Source organism: Vespula vulgaris, chromosome 2, assembly GCF_905475345.1.
Source record: "Vespula vulgaris chromosome 2, iyVesVulg1.1, whole genome shotgun sequence".
Classification (NCBI taxonomy): Eukaryota; Metazoa; Arthropoda; class Insecta; order Hymenoptera; family Vespidae; genus Vespula; species Vespula vulgaris.
The window spans coordinates 10,620,468-10,645,005 of NC_066587.1; the positions used below are offsets into that span (position 1 = coordinate 10,620,468).

The 24,538-nt window shown below is 33.1% G+C and overlaps 1 protein-coding gene across 4 annotated transcripts; it reads right to left on the reverse strand.

Annotated features, from left to right (window-relative positions):
- Window positions 1-32: 32 nt before the first annotated feature.
- On the reverse strand, window positions 33-21,651 carry LOC127072639 (ras-related protein Rab-37-like). 4 transcript variants are annotated; one of them, XM_051013193.1, is made up of 7 exons: window positions 20,627-21,651; window positions 19,401-19,655; window positions 16,213-16,323; window positions 2,267-2,375; window positions 2,014-2,124; window positions 1,411-1,552; window positions 33-1,257 (listed from the first exon to the last, which is right to left on the reverse strand). In XM_051013193.1, the coding sequence occupies exons 2-7, from the start codon at window positions 19,650-19,652 to the stop codon at window positions 1,140-1,142; spliced, it is 843 nt and encodes a 280-aa protein (XP_050869150.1). In that variant the 5' UTR covers window positions 19,653-19,655; window positions 20,627-21,651; the 3' UTR covers window positions 33-1,139. The 4 variants fall into 4 exon arrangements, with proteins under 4 accessions (XP_050869150.1, XP_050869149.1, XP_050869147.1 ...); XM_051013192.1 differs by having other exon boundaries at window positions 20,542-21,647; XM_051013190.1 differs by lacking the exons at window positions 16,213-16,323; window positions 19,401-19,655; window positions 20,627-21,651 and adding exons at window positions 2,557-2,667; window positions 2,993-3,683; window positions 7,637-8,086.
- Window positions 21,652-24,538: the final 2,887 nt, after the last annotated feature.

The window sequence follows — 24,538 nt, forward strand, 5'->3', positions numbered from 1 at the left end:
TTTCTTATATAAAAAGAAAAATCAAACCAATATTTGTAATTTTGCGATCAGTTTTTATTCTTCGATCTTTCATTATCATACATTGTTTGTTATCCTTTGTACACATTGAACATACACCTTGTACATTTACATTTTATATGTACACCTTATGTAACTTATATGATGCACATTTCATTTGTCCAGATACAACACGCTCGTATTCAACGATGGATTTGTCATAAAATTAGTAAAAACGAGATCGATGAAATTATTCGTACATTTGGCTTGTTAAAAAGCATATTTAAAAAACCATGCCTTAATCATCATCTATATTAATCATTTGAGCAAATGTCCGTGTTTAGAAATCGCTAGGATTTGAAAAAATAATATCCAAGGTGGTATCAAAAATTTGTTATTGAAAAATGAGATTATAAGCTCATTAATCGTTCTGTTATCTATTTGGACCATAAATGCATCGAAATTTTTCAAAAAGTATACTACATTCCATGTGTTTCTACTAATTCGTGTGGTCAACGTACGACGTCTCCAAATTGCAGATAATTTCTACAAATGTTCATGTTAGCATAACTTCTTCATAAATATTAGATTATCTTCAAATCGATGATCATCGATCGAAAAAACAATATTTAACAAAACGAATACAATTGGTTCATTTCTTGTTCCTATTGCTAATTACTTTGTGCCATTAACGACAATATTTTCTATTATATCACAATTTTCTCAACGAATTGTGTCAAGTCGGGGATTCCTTATAATTTGTTATCTTTGTTTTTTGCAGAAAAAAAAAACTAGATTTTAGCTCGTAATGATTTTGTTTGATTATCTCATCTCGATCTAATCTACATATAAATTCCAAACTATGAATTTTGACGAGATCCATCGTCATTTTTTACTTTTTTTCTTCCTTTTTTGTTTTTTTTCTTTTTTTTTTTTTTTTTTTTTAATTTACGAACGAAATAGCAATCAAAATAAATCTCATTGCTTCTTTACATGCTCACAGTCCGTCGTGTTCGAATTAATGAAAATAGCATATCACAATTCGACGGCCAACCAGTTCCGGTTCCCATTCCATCGTTCCGCCAATCCAAACGGTTAAAAAGATTTACGAGCGAGGGACTATAATCATGCCGCGATCAAGTTCAGGTTGTCAAACAATTAGAGTTGAAGCAAGAATTTCGTTTGGATTGTTGACGCACGTAATCCTGTACATTGAATTTCGTATCGTCTGGATCACTGCTCTTTCTAGCTTTCAATTCTCTACAAAATCAATGGAAACACATTTTTATCTTGACTAATAGATTCTAATTGATGAATTTAGTGATTAAAACGAGTCGTTAATTAAAAAAAGAAGAATTTTTCTATTTCGATCTAATTATTTGTTTCTTTCTTATATAAGAACAGAGTACATACCTAGCTACTGCGAGAAATGCCAATTCGACGTTGAGTCCGGTCTTGGCGGAGGTTTCCATGAAAGGAACTTTGTACTCTTGCGCCAATCGCTCGCCGTCTTCTTTCTTGACCACTCGTTCCTGTCCACAATCCGATTTGTTGCCTGTAATTCGATCGGGTCAACAGTGCGAAGCAGAGTATTTAGATCGATGGAATGACGGTAAACTCTGACTAATCGTTTCAACTGAAACACATTTTTTACGATCTTACCCTCTATAACTTCATATACCTTTGAAGTTAAACGCTTACGTACGTGTATTTTTTATTTCGTTTCATTTTATCGCCACAAAATTAATTGCTACTTCATATCCGAACGTATTCTAAAATGCTTCTAAAATATAAGTGAAAATGAAGCGTATTTAAGATTAGTATGGTATAATTGTATTAATAATAAATAAAACTATAACTTTCATTATTCCATATTATTCCATATTACAGCATTTTCTTGTAGATAAAACAAAATTATATTATAGAGGGTTAAGGAATAATAATTCTCTACTGCCATTAATAATAACAATAACGATGATGATGATCATAATAAAAATAATAATCATAAAAAATTACCGAGCAACATGATAACGACGTCCTCATTGGCATGTTCCCGGATCTCGCTGAGCCAGGCTCTGATGTTATCAAAGCTCGTCTTGTTCGTTACGTCGTACAGCAATAGAAGAGCTGAAAGCAAACGCGCTATGTTTATCGACAAAGGCGATAAACAGCTAGGAATGATCTTTTGTTTGCTTTGACTCCACCGTAAAGGGAAGGAGATAAATTTCCTACGAAACAACAAGGACAATAATAATAATTGCAATAGTACCATGAGCGTCTCTGTAATACGCATGAGTTACGCTACGAAATCTTTCCTGCCCGGCGGTATCCCAAATCTGCAATTTCACTCTTGTTTCATCGACGGTGACGATCTTGTTCTGAAATAGAAAATGAAATTATTGATTATCAGAGTCTATTGTTTCTATTGCTTTTTCATTAATTTTGTCTAATGTGCGAGCAACGCGACGAGGATCGCTTTCCCATCGATTTGAATTCTGTTTAGAAATAGAAAATATCGAAGATCGTCGTAGGATACGCAGGATGGAATCTAGTTCTCACCCTGAAGTCAATGCCGACGGTAGTTATGTAGTTTCCAAATAAGAAACGACCATCGCGAAATCGAGTGAGTAGGCAGGTCTTCCCGACTCCACTGTCGCCCAATAGCATAACCTGAAGTATATGAAAGTGATAGGATAAAATAAGAGACAAGGAAGGATTATCTCGATGGAAAGAGTCGATTTTGGGATTGCTAAAGAAAAAGATATATATAGTCAACCCTGTAACGTATCGTTATGAGGATGACTATATATATTCGTTGAATCGATATAAGAAAAAACTTTCTTTTCCAAAGTTATTCCACGATCATTGTCGTTACCAAACGATATCCTTCTGAAGCATTTTTTCATTTTACGGTAATTGCTGGATTCTCAATAGCATATAGATATTTAAGTATAACATGAAAAAAAAATAGAAAGAAAGAATAAGAAAGGAGGACCTTGAAGAAGAAGTCAACTTGATCGGGTGTGGCTTGCCGAGCGGTCGAGTCGAGGTTGTCGAAGCGACGGCTCGGCGGGCCCAACGGATCCTGGGTCCTGAGAGAGGCGGACGAGAATCTCGATGTGTCGGCGGTGGGGACCACCTGGACTGGGTCCCGTGTATCACTGGTGGGAGTAGTCGAGCTGCTCCAATCGGTCGGCTCGCTCGTGCCGCAACGTGAGCCAAGCTTGTTACGTTTTGTCACGCTACGCACGCTTTCCTCCACGGTACTCATGGACCCCTGTTACCGGGAGCACCAATTTGCTCTTCTTCTTCTCAGCCACTCCTTGCCGTCGTCGTCCTCGTCGTCTTCCTTATTCTCCTCTTACTCCTCTCGATCGTCTTGATCTTCGTCGTTGTCCCGTGCCCTTGCTTTACTCTTGCTTCTCTTCGACTTTCCTCTCTCCTTCTCTTGCTCTCTCTCTCTCTCTCTCTCTCTCTCTCTCTCTCTCTCGCTCGCTCGCTCGCTCGCTCGCTCTCTTTATACCTCCTGCCACACGGTCTAAGGGTCACTCAACTCCAGACGTAATCGGGACCCGTTCCACCGAGAACGAGCTTCTTCGTATTTCTCTCCTCGTACTTCTTCTTCTTCTTCTTCTCCTTTTCCTTCTTCTCCTCCTCTTCTTCCTCTTGCTACAAACTGCGACTCCCTAACAGACAAAGACCGACCAAGTGAAAGTTCCTCCGAAGATATTATCGAAGCCATAAGATTTTGGCTGTTTCATCATCTTACATTAAGATAACGATCTCTTGACTTATTATTTTCGAATATCTATTTTTTCTTTTCTTTTCCTGTTTCTTTTCCTCTAAGATCACGTTTTAATAGTTTATCATTTTTAATCAAATATCTTTCCTAAACTATTGAATATTTTTTTCAATCATATGATATAAAAATCTGGGTCAAGCGTTACGATAAATATCGAATATTTTTATCGTCATGTCTCATACAGATGGATAATGAGAGACTCGTATAAAAAGAATTTCAAAGTTTGATCAGCAAAAAGTTGGATCGACTCGAAACAGCATCAGTTCAACCTACTATTTTTGATCCACTTATGTTACACCTGTCGTTCGAAAGAGACTTTTTAGGATTTAACGTAAACTAAGTTTCTTTGATGATGATAAATGGGGATGACCCGATTGGTGGCGCCATTCATAACATTACATCGAACAGAATATATCTATATAATACGGCACGTATGAATGAAGTGAAATGAAATGAAATGAAATAGACTAAGTGACTTCTAACAATGAACTACTCTTATATTCTCATCGAAAAAAGTTATTTTGAAGGAAATCTTTTATTATAATTGGATAATAAAAAAAACATTTTATATTTTAAATATAAAAGAGGAACCTATGCATATAGTTTATAATAATTAAATTAAACTTTTTCCATACGTTAAAACAAGGAAAAATATTTTTATTAGATACGATGTAAAAAGAAAAAATTAATAGAGCACTTTACTTTCATTGAAAAAAGTGTATAACAAAATAATTGTATTATTTTTCTATCGTATCAATTTTGTATCTATGAACATATCGGTAATTATTTTCCGGTGCACTCGAAACGTACATTCAACGAAGTTACCACAGTTAATTGTATGAACATGATGGATAGACGGCGCATGCAAATAATACATTTATATTCTCTTGTCCTCGATTCCTTTGAAGGCAGCGCGCACATAACGCACGAATTGTAATGAAATTCTTTGTTCGTTATTAGTTTAGTAAGTTGTACGCTTTTGTAAAAAACAGAATATACACCTCTGCACAAAATCTCTTTAAAATAATCCCCCCCTTCTTCTCCTCACTTTTCTTCGAGGTTTTTCACAAAAGTTCACACTCAGAGTAACTATGACTGCAGTTGCAAAGGATTCATCGACTCAACGAGATCCTCCAAATTGGAGGTTCGATCGTTAGAATCTCGGCAAACTTTTAGAGTTATCATCATTGTGTGAAACTGTGAGAGGCAAGAGGGAGGAGGAGAGGGGCTGTGACCACACTGCTATAATGTATATTATTATCTTCAATAGAAGGGAATGAGGGGAGATAGGAGAAGGGACACACCACACACAGAGTGGAGGGAACGAACCCCTCATGATAGATTTTTTTTGCGATTCTAAACAGGGGAGGAGATGTCTGAAAGGGGAAAGTTAGGAATAAAGAGAGAGAACCAAACAAAGAATGAGAAATTAACCCCTCCCTCTCCCCTAAATATAACTCATAACCCCCGCCCCGCAATTGGATATACAAATTTTGTTTTGTTTGCAAATAAAGAAAGAGGAGAGTTTTTGCTAGCGTGTATAAGCGGAAGAGAAACGAAAAAGTCGTACCGTGGGACGAACGGGATTCGAACCTGCGTCGGAACGGGTGAAGAGAAGTCGATCCGAGGATCCGTAAACCGGCACGCTAGACGCTTCACTAAAGGCATCCACAAACAGAATGTTTAAAATAGTAAATTTATACCTTTTAAGAAGATATTTAATGTTTGTTAAAAATATGTATGTTCATGAACACGGAAACATATATTTATACGATATCATACATAACTACGCGTTTCATAGAACAATTTTATCAAATAGAACAACTATCGCGTTTATTTATCGCACTGAGAATTTCGAGATACGTTTGAACAAGTGTTACATATCTTCGGTGTGCTCACGCGAGTTGCTTTAAATAGATCGACTCCGTTCAGTCTACTTTCCATAACTCGAGTTTCTCGAATCTCTTCTTTCTCGTAGATTGCTTCGTTATCCATCTCGATTACTTATAATTAAAATTTTTCTGCAATTTTTAAGTTGATACAGTTAACGAGTTAATATTCTTCTTATTGGTTTTTTTGCGGGATTAAAAATACAAGAAAAAATAGAAATACGATGGAAAAAGGAGATTCTCTCTATTTTTTTTTTTTTTTTTTTAATCAAAGCAAACGAAAAGCAGAGTTATAAATCGAAAGAAAATCACGAAGCGTAAATGAAAGTGAAGGATTTTCTTCACAACGATGTGGAGAAATGATATTTAGAGTGGAAAAAGTACGACGGTAAACTTATCGAAAAAGCAGGGATTCTTCTCTCTCTCTCTTTTTCTCTCAGTTATCGTATCTTTCCATCTCGCTTTCCTCTTTTCCCTCGTCTTTCTTAGACGCTCCTCTTCAGATTCCTTAGGTCCTTACGAGGCTCTTCTCAAGCTTCTTCACCAGTGAAATTAACTCTTATCGCTTTTATAGTTCCTTCAAAAATCGATTCTCTTTACCGTGGACATCGTAAAAAGATTCTCTTCTTTTCGATATCATTACGACGTGATTGGCTAGTACGGTATTCATTTTATTATATAGACAACTTAAATGACATTTTTATTAATTAGTTTCGCATATGTGAATGTTTTTTTTTTTTATTAGAAAAAACCTTTCTTTCTTTTATTACATACAAAAGAGAGAAAAAAGAGAGAGAGAAAAGAGAGAGAGAGAGAGAGAGAGAGAGAGGACAGGTTACATGGTCAAACAGAGCAAGAAAAAGAACCAATCGAATCAACGATGCGCGCGCATCTATATCGTCTTTTTTGAACGTCGCTTTTACGTCGATCGTTTGCCGCCAGCGTCCATCTTCACAGCGGGAGATTCGCAAAGAAAAATTAGTAAAAGACCAATGAAATTGTATATTTGATAAATATTCGTTGCTTGTTTCTTTATAGGTAAGATGCACGAAGATCAAAGAAAACTGAGATACGCGATATACGCAGACAAGACGCCATCTTTTCGGCCCAACAATTTTAACGAAACATCGTTCTTTACATCGACGAATGGGAAAGTAATGCATTTTTTTCTTTTAGATACTTTTTATAAGAGCCATATTGAATGCTTAATTAATTTATATCCACTCTTAATAGGTTATTACGAATATAAATGCCATGTATCCGAAGATAAAATCTATATAAATTGTAAAGTGTGTTGAGCACGACGTTGCAGTATATATATACACACATATATATTTTGTGAGCATGTATATATATACGGATGTAGTTGCATGACAAATGAACTCAGTAAAAATAACATCTCATAATGGCAAAAATGATCACACGTACATACATACATATACACATTTATAAACATGTCTAGTAGTAGGTACCAATTTCACAAGATTAATATCATGCGGACGTAACAGCTGCAGTTGGAGTATCATTATTCTAGCTTTGATATGTTCTTTCTCTTTCGTTCGTTTCTATCGCATTTCTCGCGATGACATTTTTACGCGTATATATTATCTTGAAAGTTTATCAAAGCGAATGAAATGAGATGATATTCTTTTACTATATGCTAGAAAAATTATGTTATACTTTTCATGGTAAATTTGTTTGGGAAGTTTTATAAATTCTATCATCTTATCAACGTCTTTCCTTTTTCTTTTAAAACAATTTCATTGTAACTCCTTACATTTTTGTCCTTGACGTTCGATATACTTTCAGAATTATACAGAAAAATTATCGTTTCTCGAACGTATAGGAATTTCAAATGCAAACGAACGAACGAGGAAAACAAAAAGAAAAGTAAACGAAGATTAATCACAAATTCTTGAAATGTCATAAAAACTTTGAAAAAACTCACCTACTCCAAAGACAAAAAAGTAACTAACAAAGATCGATGTTATACCGATCTTAATAAAGAGAACTCGATTTTCGATAAAATCTTGCCAAATTTTTTCCGCGTGATCTTTGTATCTTTTAAAAATCTTTAGTTTAAATAAGACGAAGAAGAAGAAGAAAACAATTCTTCGATCTCTTCAACATCCGCTATTCACACTCTCTTACTCTCGCGATCTATCTCTTCCGGCAACTACGACGAAAGCTTTGGTACTGTCAAGCGATTCGAGGGGTTTTCTACCCCCTAGTGGAGTACCACCTGAAGGCCATGAAGAGGCGAATGAGGAGGAGGGAGGCTGTCGCACACAAACACGTCGGCAACATTCACGAATACACTTGTAGGAATTATAGAGGAATATTGAGAGAGAGGTATAGAGAGAGGGAGAGAGAGAAAGAGAGAGAGAGAGAGAGAGAGAGAGAGGAAGAGAGAGAGTCTGTGTTCGCACTAAGCTGTGCTCGTGGCTACCAGGAGCCTTCAGTGTTTCTATGGTGACATGCTGAGCGCGCGCCTGTTCCTCGTTGCGCCAGCGCGTATTCTCTCTCTCTCTCTCTCTCTCTCTATCTATCTATCTATGTATCTATCTCTATGTACCTCTCTCTCTCTCTCTTCCTCTCACATGAATATATACATTTGACGTGCTTTTATCATCTCATGGCAACAGGTTTTGGACTGGTCCAGAAGAATAAAACCACCCCTAGGAAAAGCACTAAAAAGCAGCTTATATAACAAAAGAGAAACCATACGTGCGAATCGATATTGATCTCGTTCAAAACTCCCGCTAGTTCTTAACCGAAACCTTGACAAAGCTGGTCGGAAAACGATTTCTAGAATAAATTATTATTGATAAAATAATTTTAATAAGGCATACGTTTAGATAGAACTTCTATAATCCAAACATTCTAGTCTAAGTGTACATCGTATATCTAATTTGTTTTAGAATGGACATTCAAAAAATCCACTTGTGTGTATATGAGCAATTTTTAGAAGAAAAAATCATTTTATATAGAATATTTTAATTAAAATATAGATATGTTTAGATAAAACTTCTGAAATATAAATATCTTGATGTAAATGTATATTGTATGTTCGATTTGTTTCAAAGATAGATGTTATAAGAAAAATCTATTTGAGCAGTTTGGACAGAATATTTAAGTAATTTTTAGTAAAACGTCATTATGTATAACAAATTTTTTGCTAGAATAGAACTTCTACTATCTAAATATCTTAATATAAGTATGTACTACATCTTCGATTCGTTTCAGAGACATACACCATCTAAAAAATTCATTCAAGGACACAGTTCTCTCGGTGTATATATATATATATCATCGAATCAGTCTATAATATATAAATAATTGTTAGTTTAGTTAGTTCTATTAAAACATACACATAAATAAGATTTCAGCGACGTTAAAAATTTGTGATGTACTGTTCTAATATAAATATTATATATATAATATCTATGATCCATTTCGATATGATACAAGGGCATGTATTATTTTAAAAATTCATTCGACCAGTTTTCTCATCCTATGATGTATGTATATATAATACATACTTACATAAGTTAAAGAGGTCGAGAAGTTTTCGAGAGAAGGAGTTAGTTTCTCAAGGAGTATTGGTTTAATCTCATTGCCCTCTTGTTACAATCATTCGTCGATCGATCTTCTTTCTCAAGAAAAACAAGAGGAAAGAACACTTGTTGTCGGACCTTGAAGATCTTATACGCGATTTGTATAAAAGTAGCCGAATACCTCTGTTGCATACAAATACGTAGAAGATTTCGTATTTGTGAAAACTAAAAACAGAAGAGGATTCCTCTGTCCCATAGGAATTCCGTGGAAAATCGACGAATTCGAACAGAAGAGATTCGCTCATTGAGAATACATACATATATGAATAAAGAAGAACTTATGTGCAATGCATTACGCTTATTCGATGATACACGTGAGTATAAATATTGGTTGTGTATAAGGAACGTCAAGGATCGAATAAGCAGAACGGAGAGAATGTAAGAAGAAAGGAGTCAGAGGAAGAGAGAGAAAGAGAGAGGGAAAGGAAGGAGAGAGAGAAGGGGCGAGAGAGAAAGAGGAAGAGAGGGAGAGAGAGAGAGAGTGAGGAATACGAGTTCGTGACCAGAATAACGCGCAATCCGCTGGCACACGTAGGTACGAGCAAAAAGTTCAAAACGTGATACGTCCTGCTTTTAAGGATCTTTTCATCGAGACTCGATCTTCTTTTTCGAATAGATTTCCTACCAATCATCCCGTTTGTTTTCATCATTAAAATTCTGTATACGTTTGCAACATTTTTTTTTTTTATATTTTTTTTTAATCACTTTTTACATCAACATTCAGTATTCATTTTTTGTGAAAAATAACATTCGAAATGTTCTTCAAATTAATTAGATGATAATTGAATGAATGTCTAAAAAAAGGGCATATCTTACAAATTTTTTGAAAGATGTTTTTGAGCTTTAAATGTTATATTTATAGGTAAGTATATTTTATACTTATACATTATAAAATTTTATACCATGTTACGTTCAGCTAAATATTCTTAATGCATTCATTAAAAAAGAGAAAAGTTATTTTTATTCCTTATGAAAAATTGATACATGTCAGATCAAAAACAATGATTTTTATATCCAATTTTGTATTTACAATTATCAAACTACTTTCTCATTATTGGATTATTATTTATTTTTCAAACTGGACGAATGACTTATGTTACATTAACTGTTTTTTTAGTTGCTACAGTAAGCAATTCATTATTTTTACATTATTATGTAAATTTTATGAAATGTATTGCCCTTCTTCTAGACACCCATTCAATTAAATATGATTAGCTGCTCTACAATTATAAATTTATCTGTATTTTTATTTTAAAAAAATATGTAGAATACCTATATATATAGTTTATCTATGATAATAAAAAAATATATTTTATAATATATATAGTACAATTATAATACTCTCTCTTTCTGCTCTCTCTCTCTCTCTCTCTCTCTCTCTCTCTATATATATATATATATATATATATATATATATATATATATATATGTATGTATGTATGTATGTATGTATGTATGTATGTATGTATGTATGTATGTATGTATGTATAGTACTATCTATAATACTATCTATATATAGGACGCTAATATTAATAGTACAAAATAGACTTTCTTAGGGCTCTAACTGTTGAAGACATTGTATCAAATCCATTTTCTATGACTCAACATACTCTAAGTAATCGATAGTTAAATGCTTATTCTAACTCTTCGTTTGAATGTCAGTATATGGTTTCATTAAACAAGTTTTTAAAGGGAAAGCATCATCGACAATAAAAACATGGCACCTTTTCTGTCGATGTAGCAATGCCGCGTAATAATAATGCTCGTTTAATTTTTTTTCGAAATCTGAATTCTTAAAAATTCCTTTATTGGAAATTCTGATGACATAACAAATTCTTTCTGTAGCTTGTCGATTGCGGTATTGAAGTTCTCCATATTGTCGGAGTAACTGCTATTGCTTTCTTCATAGTTAAGTTCTATAAATATTATATTCAAATTAACTTCTATAATTCAAAACGTCTTTCTATACAACATTACAAAAGTGACATGGATTCTCTAATGACTTTCAAATTGCTTAATTTCTTGACTAAGTCTCAGAGAAAAAGCAAGATACGGCACGTTTGTTCTTCTTCGTGTTTTCTTTTTATTAAAGTTGAAATTTCGATATTTTGTAAAGCGTTCAACAGACGTTTTTCTTAGATAGATAGTTAAACAAATTTTAATAAAAATTATGTCTATAGCTGAGCCAGCCATAAAAAGTTTAATAAATTTGATTGTCTATCGCTAAGCAGTCGTATGAAATTCGGCGAATATCGAAGTGCCATTGCCATTTATGCGCACACTATCGTTGTTTATGATAACTACAGCGTATAACGATAAATCCATTTATATTTTATTTGATTATTTAACACCTTCAATGAACTTTCCCAAAGGCAAGACCTATCTAAATTGCTTTCTTGCATCCGAAAATGCTAGATTCATCTCAATATATCAAATTGTTTTAATTTTCAAGATAAAATTAACAAATATAGAGATAAGAATTAATCGTTTAGCAATATAGAATAACATAATATTTACATATTTAATGTATAAGAAAAGCCGATTAATAAAAATCGAAAGAACATTATGATCCAATTTTCAACAATGTATTTAAATATTTATTTGATATATATCCATGTATCAAGGAATAAAAATGAAAGAATGTTTCACGCACGATTCAACGACGCTTCCGATTATCTTATCATTCTCATCAAAAATTTTGTGAAAAGGATAAAAAGAAGAAAGAAAGAAGACGAACGAAATCACTTCGTCATGCCGAACTATACTCGATTACAACTGACGGAAGTGATTTATTGTTTTTTTTATGTCTTTCTCTTTCTCTCTTTCTTCTTTCCATTCCATAAGTGGACTGCAAGAAAAAAGTGATATAGCTATACAAGTACAGAATGAGGCAAAGATCTCCATATAAACGGTGATACACAAGTTTCAATCACTGTGTAACAAATACATTACAATATATGTTCGATATATCTCCGCTGTAAGTCATAACAAATGTGAAACAACCAATCAAGAAAATCACGTGACAACACATCCTACATTTGGTTGAGAACTTCTTTGATTCTTTTCTTCGTGTAATCGATATTCATGGGTAATATCCTTCTGATATACCACAGCTCTCAGTTATCCCTATAGATAAAAATTCATGGGGATGAGGTATAGTGACCTCAGTAGCCACTCTACCAGCCATGCCGACCGATCCAATGGCTAGAAAACTGCTGGAGCTCTATTGTATAACTTGTTCGTATGCGTATGATTTGAATGATAAAAATGTGCATATGTTTCTGACATGGTATTCTTTAACATAAATGTGTAATATTCGCAATCGATAACGTATACGCTTTCAGTTACACTGATTTACACAATTTGGCAATATCGGAAAATATATGGATATCCTAAAAATAGCAATAAAAAGAAGAAAAACTAAATAAATAAATCCATAAACATTATATAATATATATTGTTTAAAAAGATATTTTATATTAATTGATAATATATATTAATCACTTTTGAAATTTAATTTTTAACTTTTTTATTAACTTTTACTAACTTTTTTAAGTTAATAGAATCCATAAATAAGCGTCCAAGATTACTAAAAAGAAAGTTAACATCTTTATTTATCTTAAAAAATTTCATATGTTTGTGAAATGAAATAATTAAAATGTTAAATACAGTAAATCGCGCGAGAGAACATTGATAAAGTTTGGTTTTTTATAAAATTAAATAAAAATAAGTTACTGGCATAATTTGTACGTTTTTTAATTAATATATAGTGTTAGAAAAACATATATACAAATATACAAACATTGAAAATAAAAAAATAATCGCTGCGCGCATAATCGATGCGTTTATTATAAAATCTTCTAAATCCATTTTTGAAAAAATTGCATGTTTTTTTACAGTGACTCTGTTCAAATATTATATATATGTATATACATTTATTTTTGCTCTATATTTTTTACAACTGTCACCACTGAAACGTATGGTATAAACTATTCGCTGCATCGTATACAAAATAGTGCACATGTTTTTTTGCATGTTTTCGTATTTACGACTAACAAAGAGATTTGTTCTAGGGATTTTCCATTGCGATCATTTGCAATTTATCATTTACGTATACGTAACTATTTCGTGAATAGAGCTCCTGATCCAGCCATTGACGCATTTGCATACTAGTGAGGTGGCATCCCGTCATAATAGTAGAATGCAGGGAAGTCATTTAGGATTCATACGAAGATCTGATCTTTCAAAACCAGATACATATTCGCATTCAGGTTTCCATCAATGAAGAAATCCTATCAGTCTAGATACCACATCACAATATGATTTTCTCTAAAACCTGCATTTTACTATTTGACATGCAATTTGGATCCGCATCACTCCAATATGCAAACAACAAAAAAAAAACATGGATTTTCGATCGTGTGGAGATTTTTACTTCACCCTATGTATGTATACATACACGTGATATAGAAGTACATAAATATTATATATACATATATGTACATATATTTATAGTATATATACGATATATATACACACATACATATACACACAATATAGAAGATAAAGAAAATATAAGTATATGGAATGTGAAAGAAAGATAGGTGTCTATATATGTATGTATACGTTTATGTGTATTAAACCTTTTATTCTCCGGATATTAGATTATTCAAATTATTCGAAATCCAAGTAGAAATCTGGATTTGCTTATTCAGATACTCGGATTTGAATTTAAGTATCAAGTATATACGGGCTCATATACGTGCACATTTAGTGGACTCATGTATGATCTTATGCAATGGACTGATATACACGCTCATGTAAGAGCTTGTGTAACGGAATAATGTACAAACTCATGTACAGACTCATGTAGCAGGCTTATTTACCAAAATCATGTTCGGACTCATGTAATAAGCTCATCTACGAGCTTATATAATGGGCTCATCTATGGACTCATGTAATAGATTCTTGTAACGGGCTAATGTAACGGATTTTTGTAACGGGCTTATGTACAAGTTCATATAACGGGTTAATGTAACGGACTCATGTAAAGATCTAATGTAAGAGCTCATGTAGTGGACCCATGTAAAAGCTCATGTAACGAACTTATCTAATGAGTTCATGTAAGGCCCCATGTAACGGGTTGGTAACAACGATCTAGGAGGCTCTTCGTGACCAAATATTTAATGACAATATATCATTGCAAAACATATTAGAAAAAACTTAGGATTGTTGACTATAAATGAATAATTTCGCTAAGAGTTGTGATAAATACATTTTAATAGGTTTCATAAACATTGATGGCGTAAAATGACGCTAATAGATCTGTCATAAACATCTGATTTTCCAAATGTATTAATTAAAAGTATGTTTAATTCCTAACATTCAGGCTAAAGCGATTAACTCCACTTTAAAATGTTTTCTTAATTTTAATACCAAAGCATTTAATTAATATTTAATATTTTATATTAAAAATTTTGCTAATAATTAAGTTTAACATTACTAAGTGATAAAACCCAAACACAACTTCGGCGCAACTTAGTTGTTAAAAGTTTGACTCCAAGAAGAGTAGACTTCAAACCAAAGTTTATTTTTCATTTCCTGATCCTTGAACTTGTCACTTGTTTGGTCCCACAAACATGCTCTGTTTTCTGCTAATTCAAACAAACTGAATACGTAAACATACTTGAAATTGATTGACATTTTATCCAATAATTGCTATTCTCAGAATCTATACAATAAACTGTCAATATCAAATCCGTTACACAGAATAATGAAAAAACAAGAATCTATTCTTTCGATAGATGAAGTAGAAAACGAGTGCGCACTTTCTATGCGCACCGATATCGGTGTATTTATCGAGGGTTCGCCGTTATCACGCCGACATATCGGTGTTCCTCTCGATAATGTCGTCCTGCCGGCCTCGTGTGCGTCTTGACCATAAGATTATATGTAATATGAGTATCACCGATATCGTCACCGATACCGATACCGATTTTATCGATACATGTATGCCTGCCCTTATAGATACTAGATCGCAAATCATAAAAATATTTGAATATTCAAATTTAAATCAAGCATCCGGTACTATCAAGTATCCGGATACTCGGCTATGCTGGGTCATTTTAACCCATTTCTTAGTCGTTACAATTTATACTGTCGTAGATAACCTTCCGCAGCGTGCTCAATCCTTGCTAGGACTAAATCGATTTGTTATTGTTTATATTAAAATGATATATGTATCAGTTATGGTGAAGCGATCAATCCAGCAGTCGTATCAAAATACCTCGATATTAATTAAGTTAAACAAATGTTCGGATACATCATTCGAATACTTAAAACTCGAACCATACATCTGAGCAATTTGTACGTGTATATACATGTATGTATGTCTTTCACTTCAATATTCTCGAAATTTAAAAAATCCTCAAATATTATAGAAATCAATTGGAAATATTACTTTGATTCATAAATAATTGAATTTTTTTTATAATAAATATTTTATTTATGAATCAATCCACACATACAATAATAATTTCCATTTGAAATAATAATTTCCATGAATTGAAAACAGATGTTTTTAAACCACTGTAAAAATGTTTCTAACAACTGAAAGATGTTTCTAAATCACTGTAAAAATATGACAGATTAGAATTTAGAAAGGTTTTATTTCTTCATAGTTTGTATAGAGGTATGCATAGTATCATTATATCAGCTCATTGTATAGCTCATAATGCTAAACATCGATCGAACGATCCTTGTCGAGGATATGTTACATATTTATATACATATGTACTTACAACGCGTCTAGGTGAGAAAGCGATCTTAAGGACGCCTTGCTTGCAGTAAACAAACTACACGGTATACACGTGTGTTCAGTATCAGTGTTAAACTCTACGTTACATACCGTGAAGCCAATACCAACGGTAGCTGCAAAATTTCCTGGTTGAAAATTTCCGGTGTCGAACTGAACTAGTAATGATGTTTTACCTACGCCGCTGTCGCCAAGGAGAATTGTCTGTAACGAATTAAAAATACAATAAATAATAGTTACAATAATTAAAATTTGTCAAATAATTGAAAAATAATTATATATAATATAATTAATAATTTGATACAAAAATTTGTATATTTTATTTTATACATATTCAAATATGAGTGATAAAAAAAATGATGGAATATTAATATAGGAGGTAATTATTGTATTAGAAACGGATGTGAACAATTTTGAAGGGAATAATTGAATGTTTTATGATAATATATAAATTTAATCTTTTCAGAAACGACGACATGATAAAAAATTTGCATATAGATACATATGTACATATGCATACACATACACAGAGTATAACAAAACTTCTTGACGAAACTTCAGAAATGAATTAATTTTTCACGTGTAAAAAAGAAAAATAGGTTCTATCAATACGGAAACGAAAATCCTTCATTTTCTTATCTACATATGAGAAATGCTTCCTGAAGTTTTGCCGTGCACTTCTGTTATACCCTGTATATTTTTATGTATATATATATATATATAGGTATATATTATATATATTCAAACTATTATATATACCTATATGTAATTATATGATATTACGATAGAAGCTGTAGAAACAAAAGGAAATAAAGCAATATTGACAAAACGAGTTACTTCATTATATAAAATGTTAATGATTTTGAAAATAATATTTGAACGTTTAATTCAATATGATATAAAAATGAAATCTTTGAAAAACGACGATATAATAGAAAATGTGTATATTAATATGTATATATTTAAACGTAATTATGAAATATTTGAAGCAGCAGAGACAAGAGAAAATGATCCGATATTGATAGAAATTAATTATTACAATTACAGCGTTTGAACAATTTTAAAAGGAAATATATGAATATTCTTATTTAACATGATAATATAAAAATTGAATTTTATTCAGATTCAATAAAATGCAAGCTCGAAAATTTCGATCGAACCTACCAGCTCTCGTTCAAGTTCTTTTTCGGCTTCATGCTGTATTGGTTTTCACGCATGAATGCTTCTTATCGAAATCGATAGAATAACAGAGCCAAGATTTTTTTTTCTTTTTCTTTTTGAGCTCGGTCATGTTGCCAAAAATCTGCTTCAAAGCGATACCAGTCATTGCACTTATCTTTGATCAGAAATTAGTCTGATGTGCATCAATATCGATTCGTGAAGAATCTTTTCGAAAAAACTTTATTATTCTCTAGGGTAATCGTAACCATACGTCGTACGAATAAGTTGACGTTAGTTTAGGGGCGGAGAAACATAGTTCACTGCCCTCCTTTTCTCTTTCCCACTCTCACTCTCGCTCTCGATATACGCTACTCTCGAACTTTATTACCTTTATCATGGTGTCGGAAAGAGCTCCTCATAATAAACGGAATTCGTTTAACCCTCCGTAACGTCGTCTAACTTTGAAATCACATACTCATATAATATTAATATTTTTTAAATCTTATTTTCTTTTTTCTTCACAAAAATATCATAGTTAGCTTATATTCCAAGTTAATATTTTCTATTTATAAGTTATATTCTAAGTGTAGTATAATTATATTAATATAAATAATGTTAGAAATTTCATTTTACGTAATTTCTTATTAGATACAATCAAGGATTGTAGAGGTGGTTAACACGCTAATTGCCACGAAGGATCATCAAATTTCAAACTTAAGTAAAATCCGTTCAAAAATATGGTAAGTATGGGCAACCAAAGAAAAAGGAAAAAAGATGTATTAAAAAACTATAAGATTAGAATTTTTCTTTCTTTTTATTTTTTACAAACAAGTTACAAAAGATACTTTATATATATATATATATATATATATATATATATATATATATAATGATATTATACAAATTATATTTGTTATAAAACATAGTAGCGACTAACATACCTATAAAATTAAAATACCAATAAAAACTGAAATGTAAATAATTTCCTAAATGATTATTCGATTTATTTATTAAATTTTCGATGGCAAAGATCTACACCATCAAGGAAAAGTTCGCGTTCCTTAGTACACGTACGGAAATGGACGTAAATTACGCTCAACGTTTCCCCCGTCAATTAGGAAGGCAAAGTAATTACTATTAATGGGCAAACGTGTTTTCTACTTGGTTCGCGTTATATATAGCCTACCGAATACGGCGCCTTCGCTCGTGTTACTGGCTTTATATATCGTTGGTGAAAGCGAGGACTACTTTCGAGAGTATTTATATGTGAGTATGTGTGTATGTTGTGCCGAATGAAAAATATCTACGTCCATTGCGATAGCTTTTGATTAGTTAGAACGATCATTTCGAGTTAAGAACCTTTTCTAGTCGTCAAACAACAAACGCTTCAATACATATCCATGTAATAACATAAATGAATTTTGTTATTAATTAATAATCGATTATCATTTTAAAACAAAAAGATGGTAGTAACCGTACCTCATAGATTGCATATTTTCTGATTCAAAATTAAAGTCTCCTGCATTACCGACGAAGTTATCTATGTTATCGGTCGAATATTAATTTTCAATAGGGCGCATTATTTTTTCAAGAAAAGAAAACAAGAATGATAACTTACCTAATTTCCTTGAGTTTGATTACTTTCGATATTTGGAGCAAAAGTAAAAAGTAAAGTCGAAAGAGTGAGAAGTAAGTAGTACGTAGATTGGGAGCGGTCGGACGCTCAGTAGCATGTCAACATAGCTAGAATAAACATCACTATTGATCTTCTTACTCGATCGAACAACGATTACCAAGCACTTATCCACTTATATTTAATTATCCATTGCTAATTAATCTGTTTAATGTATTTTCGATTCTTTCATGTTCACCAATAATTAATAAACGTGAATTATTTTCAGAATCTTTCAAACATAGGGATTTCTGTTTACTTAACCTCTATGAGATAAGATTCATATAGCGAATATTAACGAATCAATTCGACGTCATTGATTAGTACACTTTGAAAAAAAATGGATGATCGATCGTAGAAATAATAATAACGAAAAAGAAAATAATAAAAGCGAGTGTTTGAAGACTTAATTCATGCAGCATGTAAGTACATATATGTATATACCGACCTTATGCGCAAAATCCTCCTCCTTCTCTTGGTCCCGCTTGAAGTTGGCTCTCGCGCTATCGAAGCCACCGCTCGTGTGAAATGTCGTGCTATAGCTGTTACTCAAGACCTCGGCTGGTGGTTTGTAGTCTCGATAACCGGTAGGGGAAGGAGCTGTAGCCGATCGTTGCTCTGCGGCGACAGGAGTGAGTCTCGAAGATCCATTTACCTCCATGTCAAAGACATTGTCGTTTACTGAGCCTTCACCGGTCATAACCTAGACGTTAATGATAAATTAGTTCAGTGATTAAGATATCCAATTAAAAATCATATTTAATGTGAGTGAGCCTAACTTCGAATGTTTTAGATTATATTAAGAATAAAAAATGAAACATCATACTGGGTTCTTTTTATCGATTGAACTCGTGCAATTTTCTTTTTAATATATTATGATCAAATTTTTGTCGTGTCTAACAAAGCATTATATAGTGTAAAACTTATGATATAACTTATATACATCAATATAATTGCTTATATTATATTAAGCGTAATTACACTTATTATACTATACTATAGATAATTAAACTATTTATACATATTTTATGATATATTATATTTATACATATTGTATAGTATAGTATGATATAATGAAATTGTATATATATATATATTATAATATAGATAATATACTTATACAATTTTATTATTATATTGTTATATTTTATTTATATTATTGTATGTACTAATCATTGTACTATACTAAATATAACCTATATTAACAAACATTACAACTCTCATATACAAAGAAACTGTGATACGCGACGAAAAGAATTTAAAATTTAGCAAATATGAGTATATGACTTTAAAGTTGCATTTAAGAAAATTAATGGTTTTTCAAGAATAACTTCCTCTGAGATGTCTATAAAAAAAATTAATTTAACATTTCTTAATACGATATTACAAACAATAGACATAATATTCGATCCTGGATCTCGCCGAATCGATCGATCAGACGATTCTATTAAGAAATTATATTGAAGGCCACTTGTGATGGAACTTCAACTCCCTCTAGATCCGCCCTTTCAACGATCTCGACCCTGATATACCCTCGCTCATGAAAATAAGATAAATATTTTTTTTTATAACGAAAGAAGAACTCTTACCCCAAACTCTCGTAGATATTTGAAAGCAACGGCTCTCGTTACGAGTGAGAATGAGAAGAGGGACTTTAACACGGTCAAAGCCTACCGGTAAATCGGCCGTAGCGTTGAGCCCACGTCGTTATCTTTTTTCAATATCAATTTCATCAGCAAGCTGCATACAATCATCCATGTGTAGTCGTAAGATCATCAGCGAAGAGATATCAAAACAAATTCTATGTTCGTCAATCACAGACAAATTAGAGGCGAACTTTGAACGCCTTTTTTTTGGTCACTCTCGTCACGTCACGTGATAATCACGAGACGATCACGATGTCACTTAACAGAAGGATTCTCACGATTGTCTGAAGCTTTTAACAGACAAAAGAAGATTGATAAACGTTCGAGAAGTTTCTAAAGATGATTGCGAAGCAACTAAATGTAAGGAAGGAAGGAGAATCACTTGGAAATCTGAAACTAGGGCATCCCGTAGTATTCATCGACGCTCGCGCTATCCTCGACGGCGTACTAGTCTTTTCGTTGCGCTTACACCTCTGGATTACGTCATACGAGGCCAAACGCGTCATGAAGAAAGAGAGAAAGAGAGAGAGAGAGAGAGAGAGAGAGAGAGAGAGAGAGAGAGACGCGTGCGCGCACATGTCACCAGGAACGAGGCACGCGCTCTTTACTTTTATCGCCTTGCGGCGATATCATCTTTGTTGATGTAGGTTCAGGATACATTTTTGACTCGACCTTGAACATTTCACAAGCTCTACAACACTTCGATTAAATCATATATATAAATTTGTATTTGGTATTTATCGATCATTCAACTTTTCACATTGAAAGATCTAACTAAGATAAGGATCGAACGATCTAAAGTATGTCTTATCAATTAGCAAGCACCTTTCAGAATTCCCTCGGTAGAATGTCGTCGGACGATCGATTGGCTTGCTCCTCGTGACGTCATGGAACAAGCCAACCGAGAGAGTTGGAAGGATGTAGGCGAGGAGTTGAGAGGGAAAAATCGATTAGAAGGAAAAGCACATGTGTTTTCTCGAGTAGACGTCAACAATCTTTTCTCCGTCTTCTTCTTCTTGTTCTTTCGCTTCCTCTTCTTTTTCTTCTTCAAAAAACAACCTCGATGTCTTCGTCGTTCTTGCTAAATGTTGATGGTCAACAGACTGTTTTGACAAACTTTCAGATGTCGGTCGAGCTTGCGCAGATAAAAGAGAGAGAGCGTGAGAGAGACAGACAGAGAAAGAGAGGGAACGCTTTTGAATGGAATATCGTTCTGGTTCGCAATGCAATGTGTGAGACTCACGATATACCACGAGTTTACAAATTATTGCTAATTTATATTCGATAACGAGACCTCGAACTAATCTAACTCTGACTATCGTAGCCAGGATATTATGTTTTATCGTATCGCTTGAATATTATACCTTTCCTTCCTCGTTTTACTCTCGTTCGTCGTTATAACTTGTGCTCGCTCGAGTTTGTCAGAAAAATATAGCGCGTTTTCTCTATAAGCTGGCTTAATAATTTATCGGGAATAACTAGTTATCGATTTCGCGTCCTTGCCTTGACGTAGTTTTGAAATAGTTTAGAAGGAAACAACTAGCTTAGCTAGCTAGTTGAACGATATATGTACGTATTTATCGATTTATCGAGCTTATTTTCTCGACGTGTTTCTAAACTAAGTCTATTATTAACTTTAAGTATTCTAATTCATATAAACATGATTAAATTTTTAGAAAAGAAAAAAAAGCAAAAAAGGATCAAAATCTTTGAATATGTTCAATTGTTACCTTTTCTTTCGCGATTTTCTTGAAGGTTCATCATCGATTATAGATTTTTTGTTTACCTTACAGGATCAAGAAGATTCAAATTTTTAAGGATCACGAACAAGCAGTGCCCTCGTCATCGTTTACGAGATCTTCCGAAAATGTGGGAACTTTCCACACGGCCGATAAAATCGCATTCTCGAAAGCGAGATTATCAACCCTTGGCGAGGATAGGAAAATCGTTGAGGAAGAGAGAGAGAGAGAGAGAGAGAGAGAGAGAGAGAGAGAGAGAGAGAGAGAGAATGAGCGAGAACACAGGGATGACTATGGTCATAGTGTGGTAGCAAACATCTTGATGATTTTGTCTGTATGACGTAGTACCACCGCCATATTCGTTTCGCCGAACAACGGAAAGCTTTGCAAGCTCGCTACAGGATGGCGGCGCTTCAACGAAGAAGAAAACATTTCGACAATTCAACCGAAGCCGAGCAACGACCAATCAGAAAAGTGTCGTGTCGGTACTTTCTAGAATTCGGTGAACACGGCCGCCATTTTCGGCTACCTTGTATTTAATTCGACATCTCTTTTTAGCTTCGACGAAAAATCGAAGAAGAGAGATTGAAGGTGGAACGTTTGGATCGTTGATTAATTCGAAAGCATGAAGTTTTTAACATAAGAATTATACTTGAACCTTAATTTTTATTAATTAATAATTATTAATAAAAAGTTATTGTTTTATCCATTCCTAATATCAAAACAATTAGAATATACGTATACTCGATAGAATTGTCATCGAAATTGGTGACACGTCATTAACAAAGTAACATCGAGAAAGTTCTATCACTGGTACCGCTACGTTCATCTCTCTCTCTCTCTCTCTCTCTCTCTCTTTCTCTCTCTCTCTCTCTCTCTCTCTCTCTTTCTCTCTCTCTCTCTCTCTCTCTTCCTTTCTCTGTCTGTCTGTCTGTCTGCTTCTCTCTGTCTCTCTCTCTTTCTATCTCTCTCTTTCTGTCTGTTTCTGTCTGTCTTTTTTTCACAAACATAACATAGAGAAATTTGCATCGAATACAGCCATCTCTTTCTTTTTGTCGAGGAGCCAGCTAGCGTGAATGATACTGAACGCATCAAAAACATGCGTTCCTGTTTCCGTATCGACACCGAGCATCGATGGCGTCTGCGTGGCGGCAGTTAGGCGTGCCATCTTACACGTCTGCGTTCACTTGCCCATGGTATCGGGAGATCATGATGCTTTTCTTAAATAGTAGAGAAAATACAGGAGAGAGAGAGAGAAGAGAAAGAAAACTAGAAGGGTAGTGAAAAGAGGAAAAGCAAATGTTAGCCAACGATTCTTTTCCAAAGACCATAAAATTTGTGTTGAATATATATATTTTTTTTATATATTTCATATTATACATATTATAGGTATATTATACATTTAATTTTATATATAATATATATATATATATATATATATATATATATATATATATATATATATAGATATCTATACTATCTCTTTTCTTTTTCTTATACACTACGATATAATATATAACATATTATTATAATATAGTATATCGTTATAGGAGAGCATACAGTATAGTATACGTGATATAAAATATTTTTTTAGTTTTTATTTTGTGTATATACATATATACATATATACATATATACATATATACATACATATATATATACACACATATATACAAACAATATGAATTACTATATATATACGTAATAATAAAATAAGAAAGAGAGAGAGAGAGAAAAAGGGAGAGAGAGACAACAAAAAATGTCTACAAGAGAAATAGGAAATCTCTCTGGGCGGTTAAATCGGTGCTGCCACACGTTAGAAAAGTCGAGTCACGCTCTCTCGGTTCTGCATGGAAGAAACGAGGAGAGGAGCTAAGTTGTAGCAAGGCTTCAGAAGTTGCAGGAAGTTTGCATTGTACCTCCCCTTCTCTATCTCTTTCTCTTTCTCTCTCTCCATATCTCTCTCGCTCTCTTTCTCTCTCTCTCTCTCTCTCTCTCTCTATATATATATATATATATATATATATCTTTCTCTCTCTTTTTCTCACATATCATAGCTTTACACTCCTACGTCAACTTCTAACGCTTTACACGACAAACGTAAAAGCACATAGTATCGAGCATCGAAAACGTGATAACTAAAAGTACCTTTTTTATCTCTCTAGTCGTAATGATACGAGTAAGATCGTAAAAATATATAC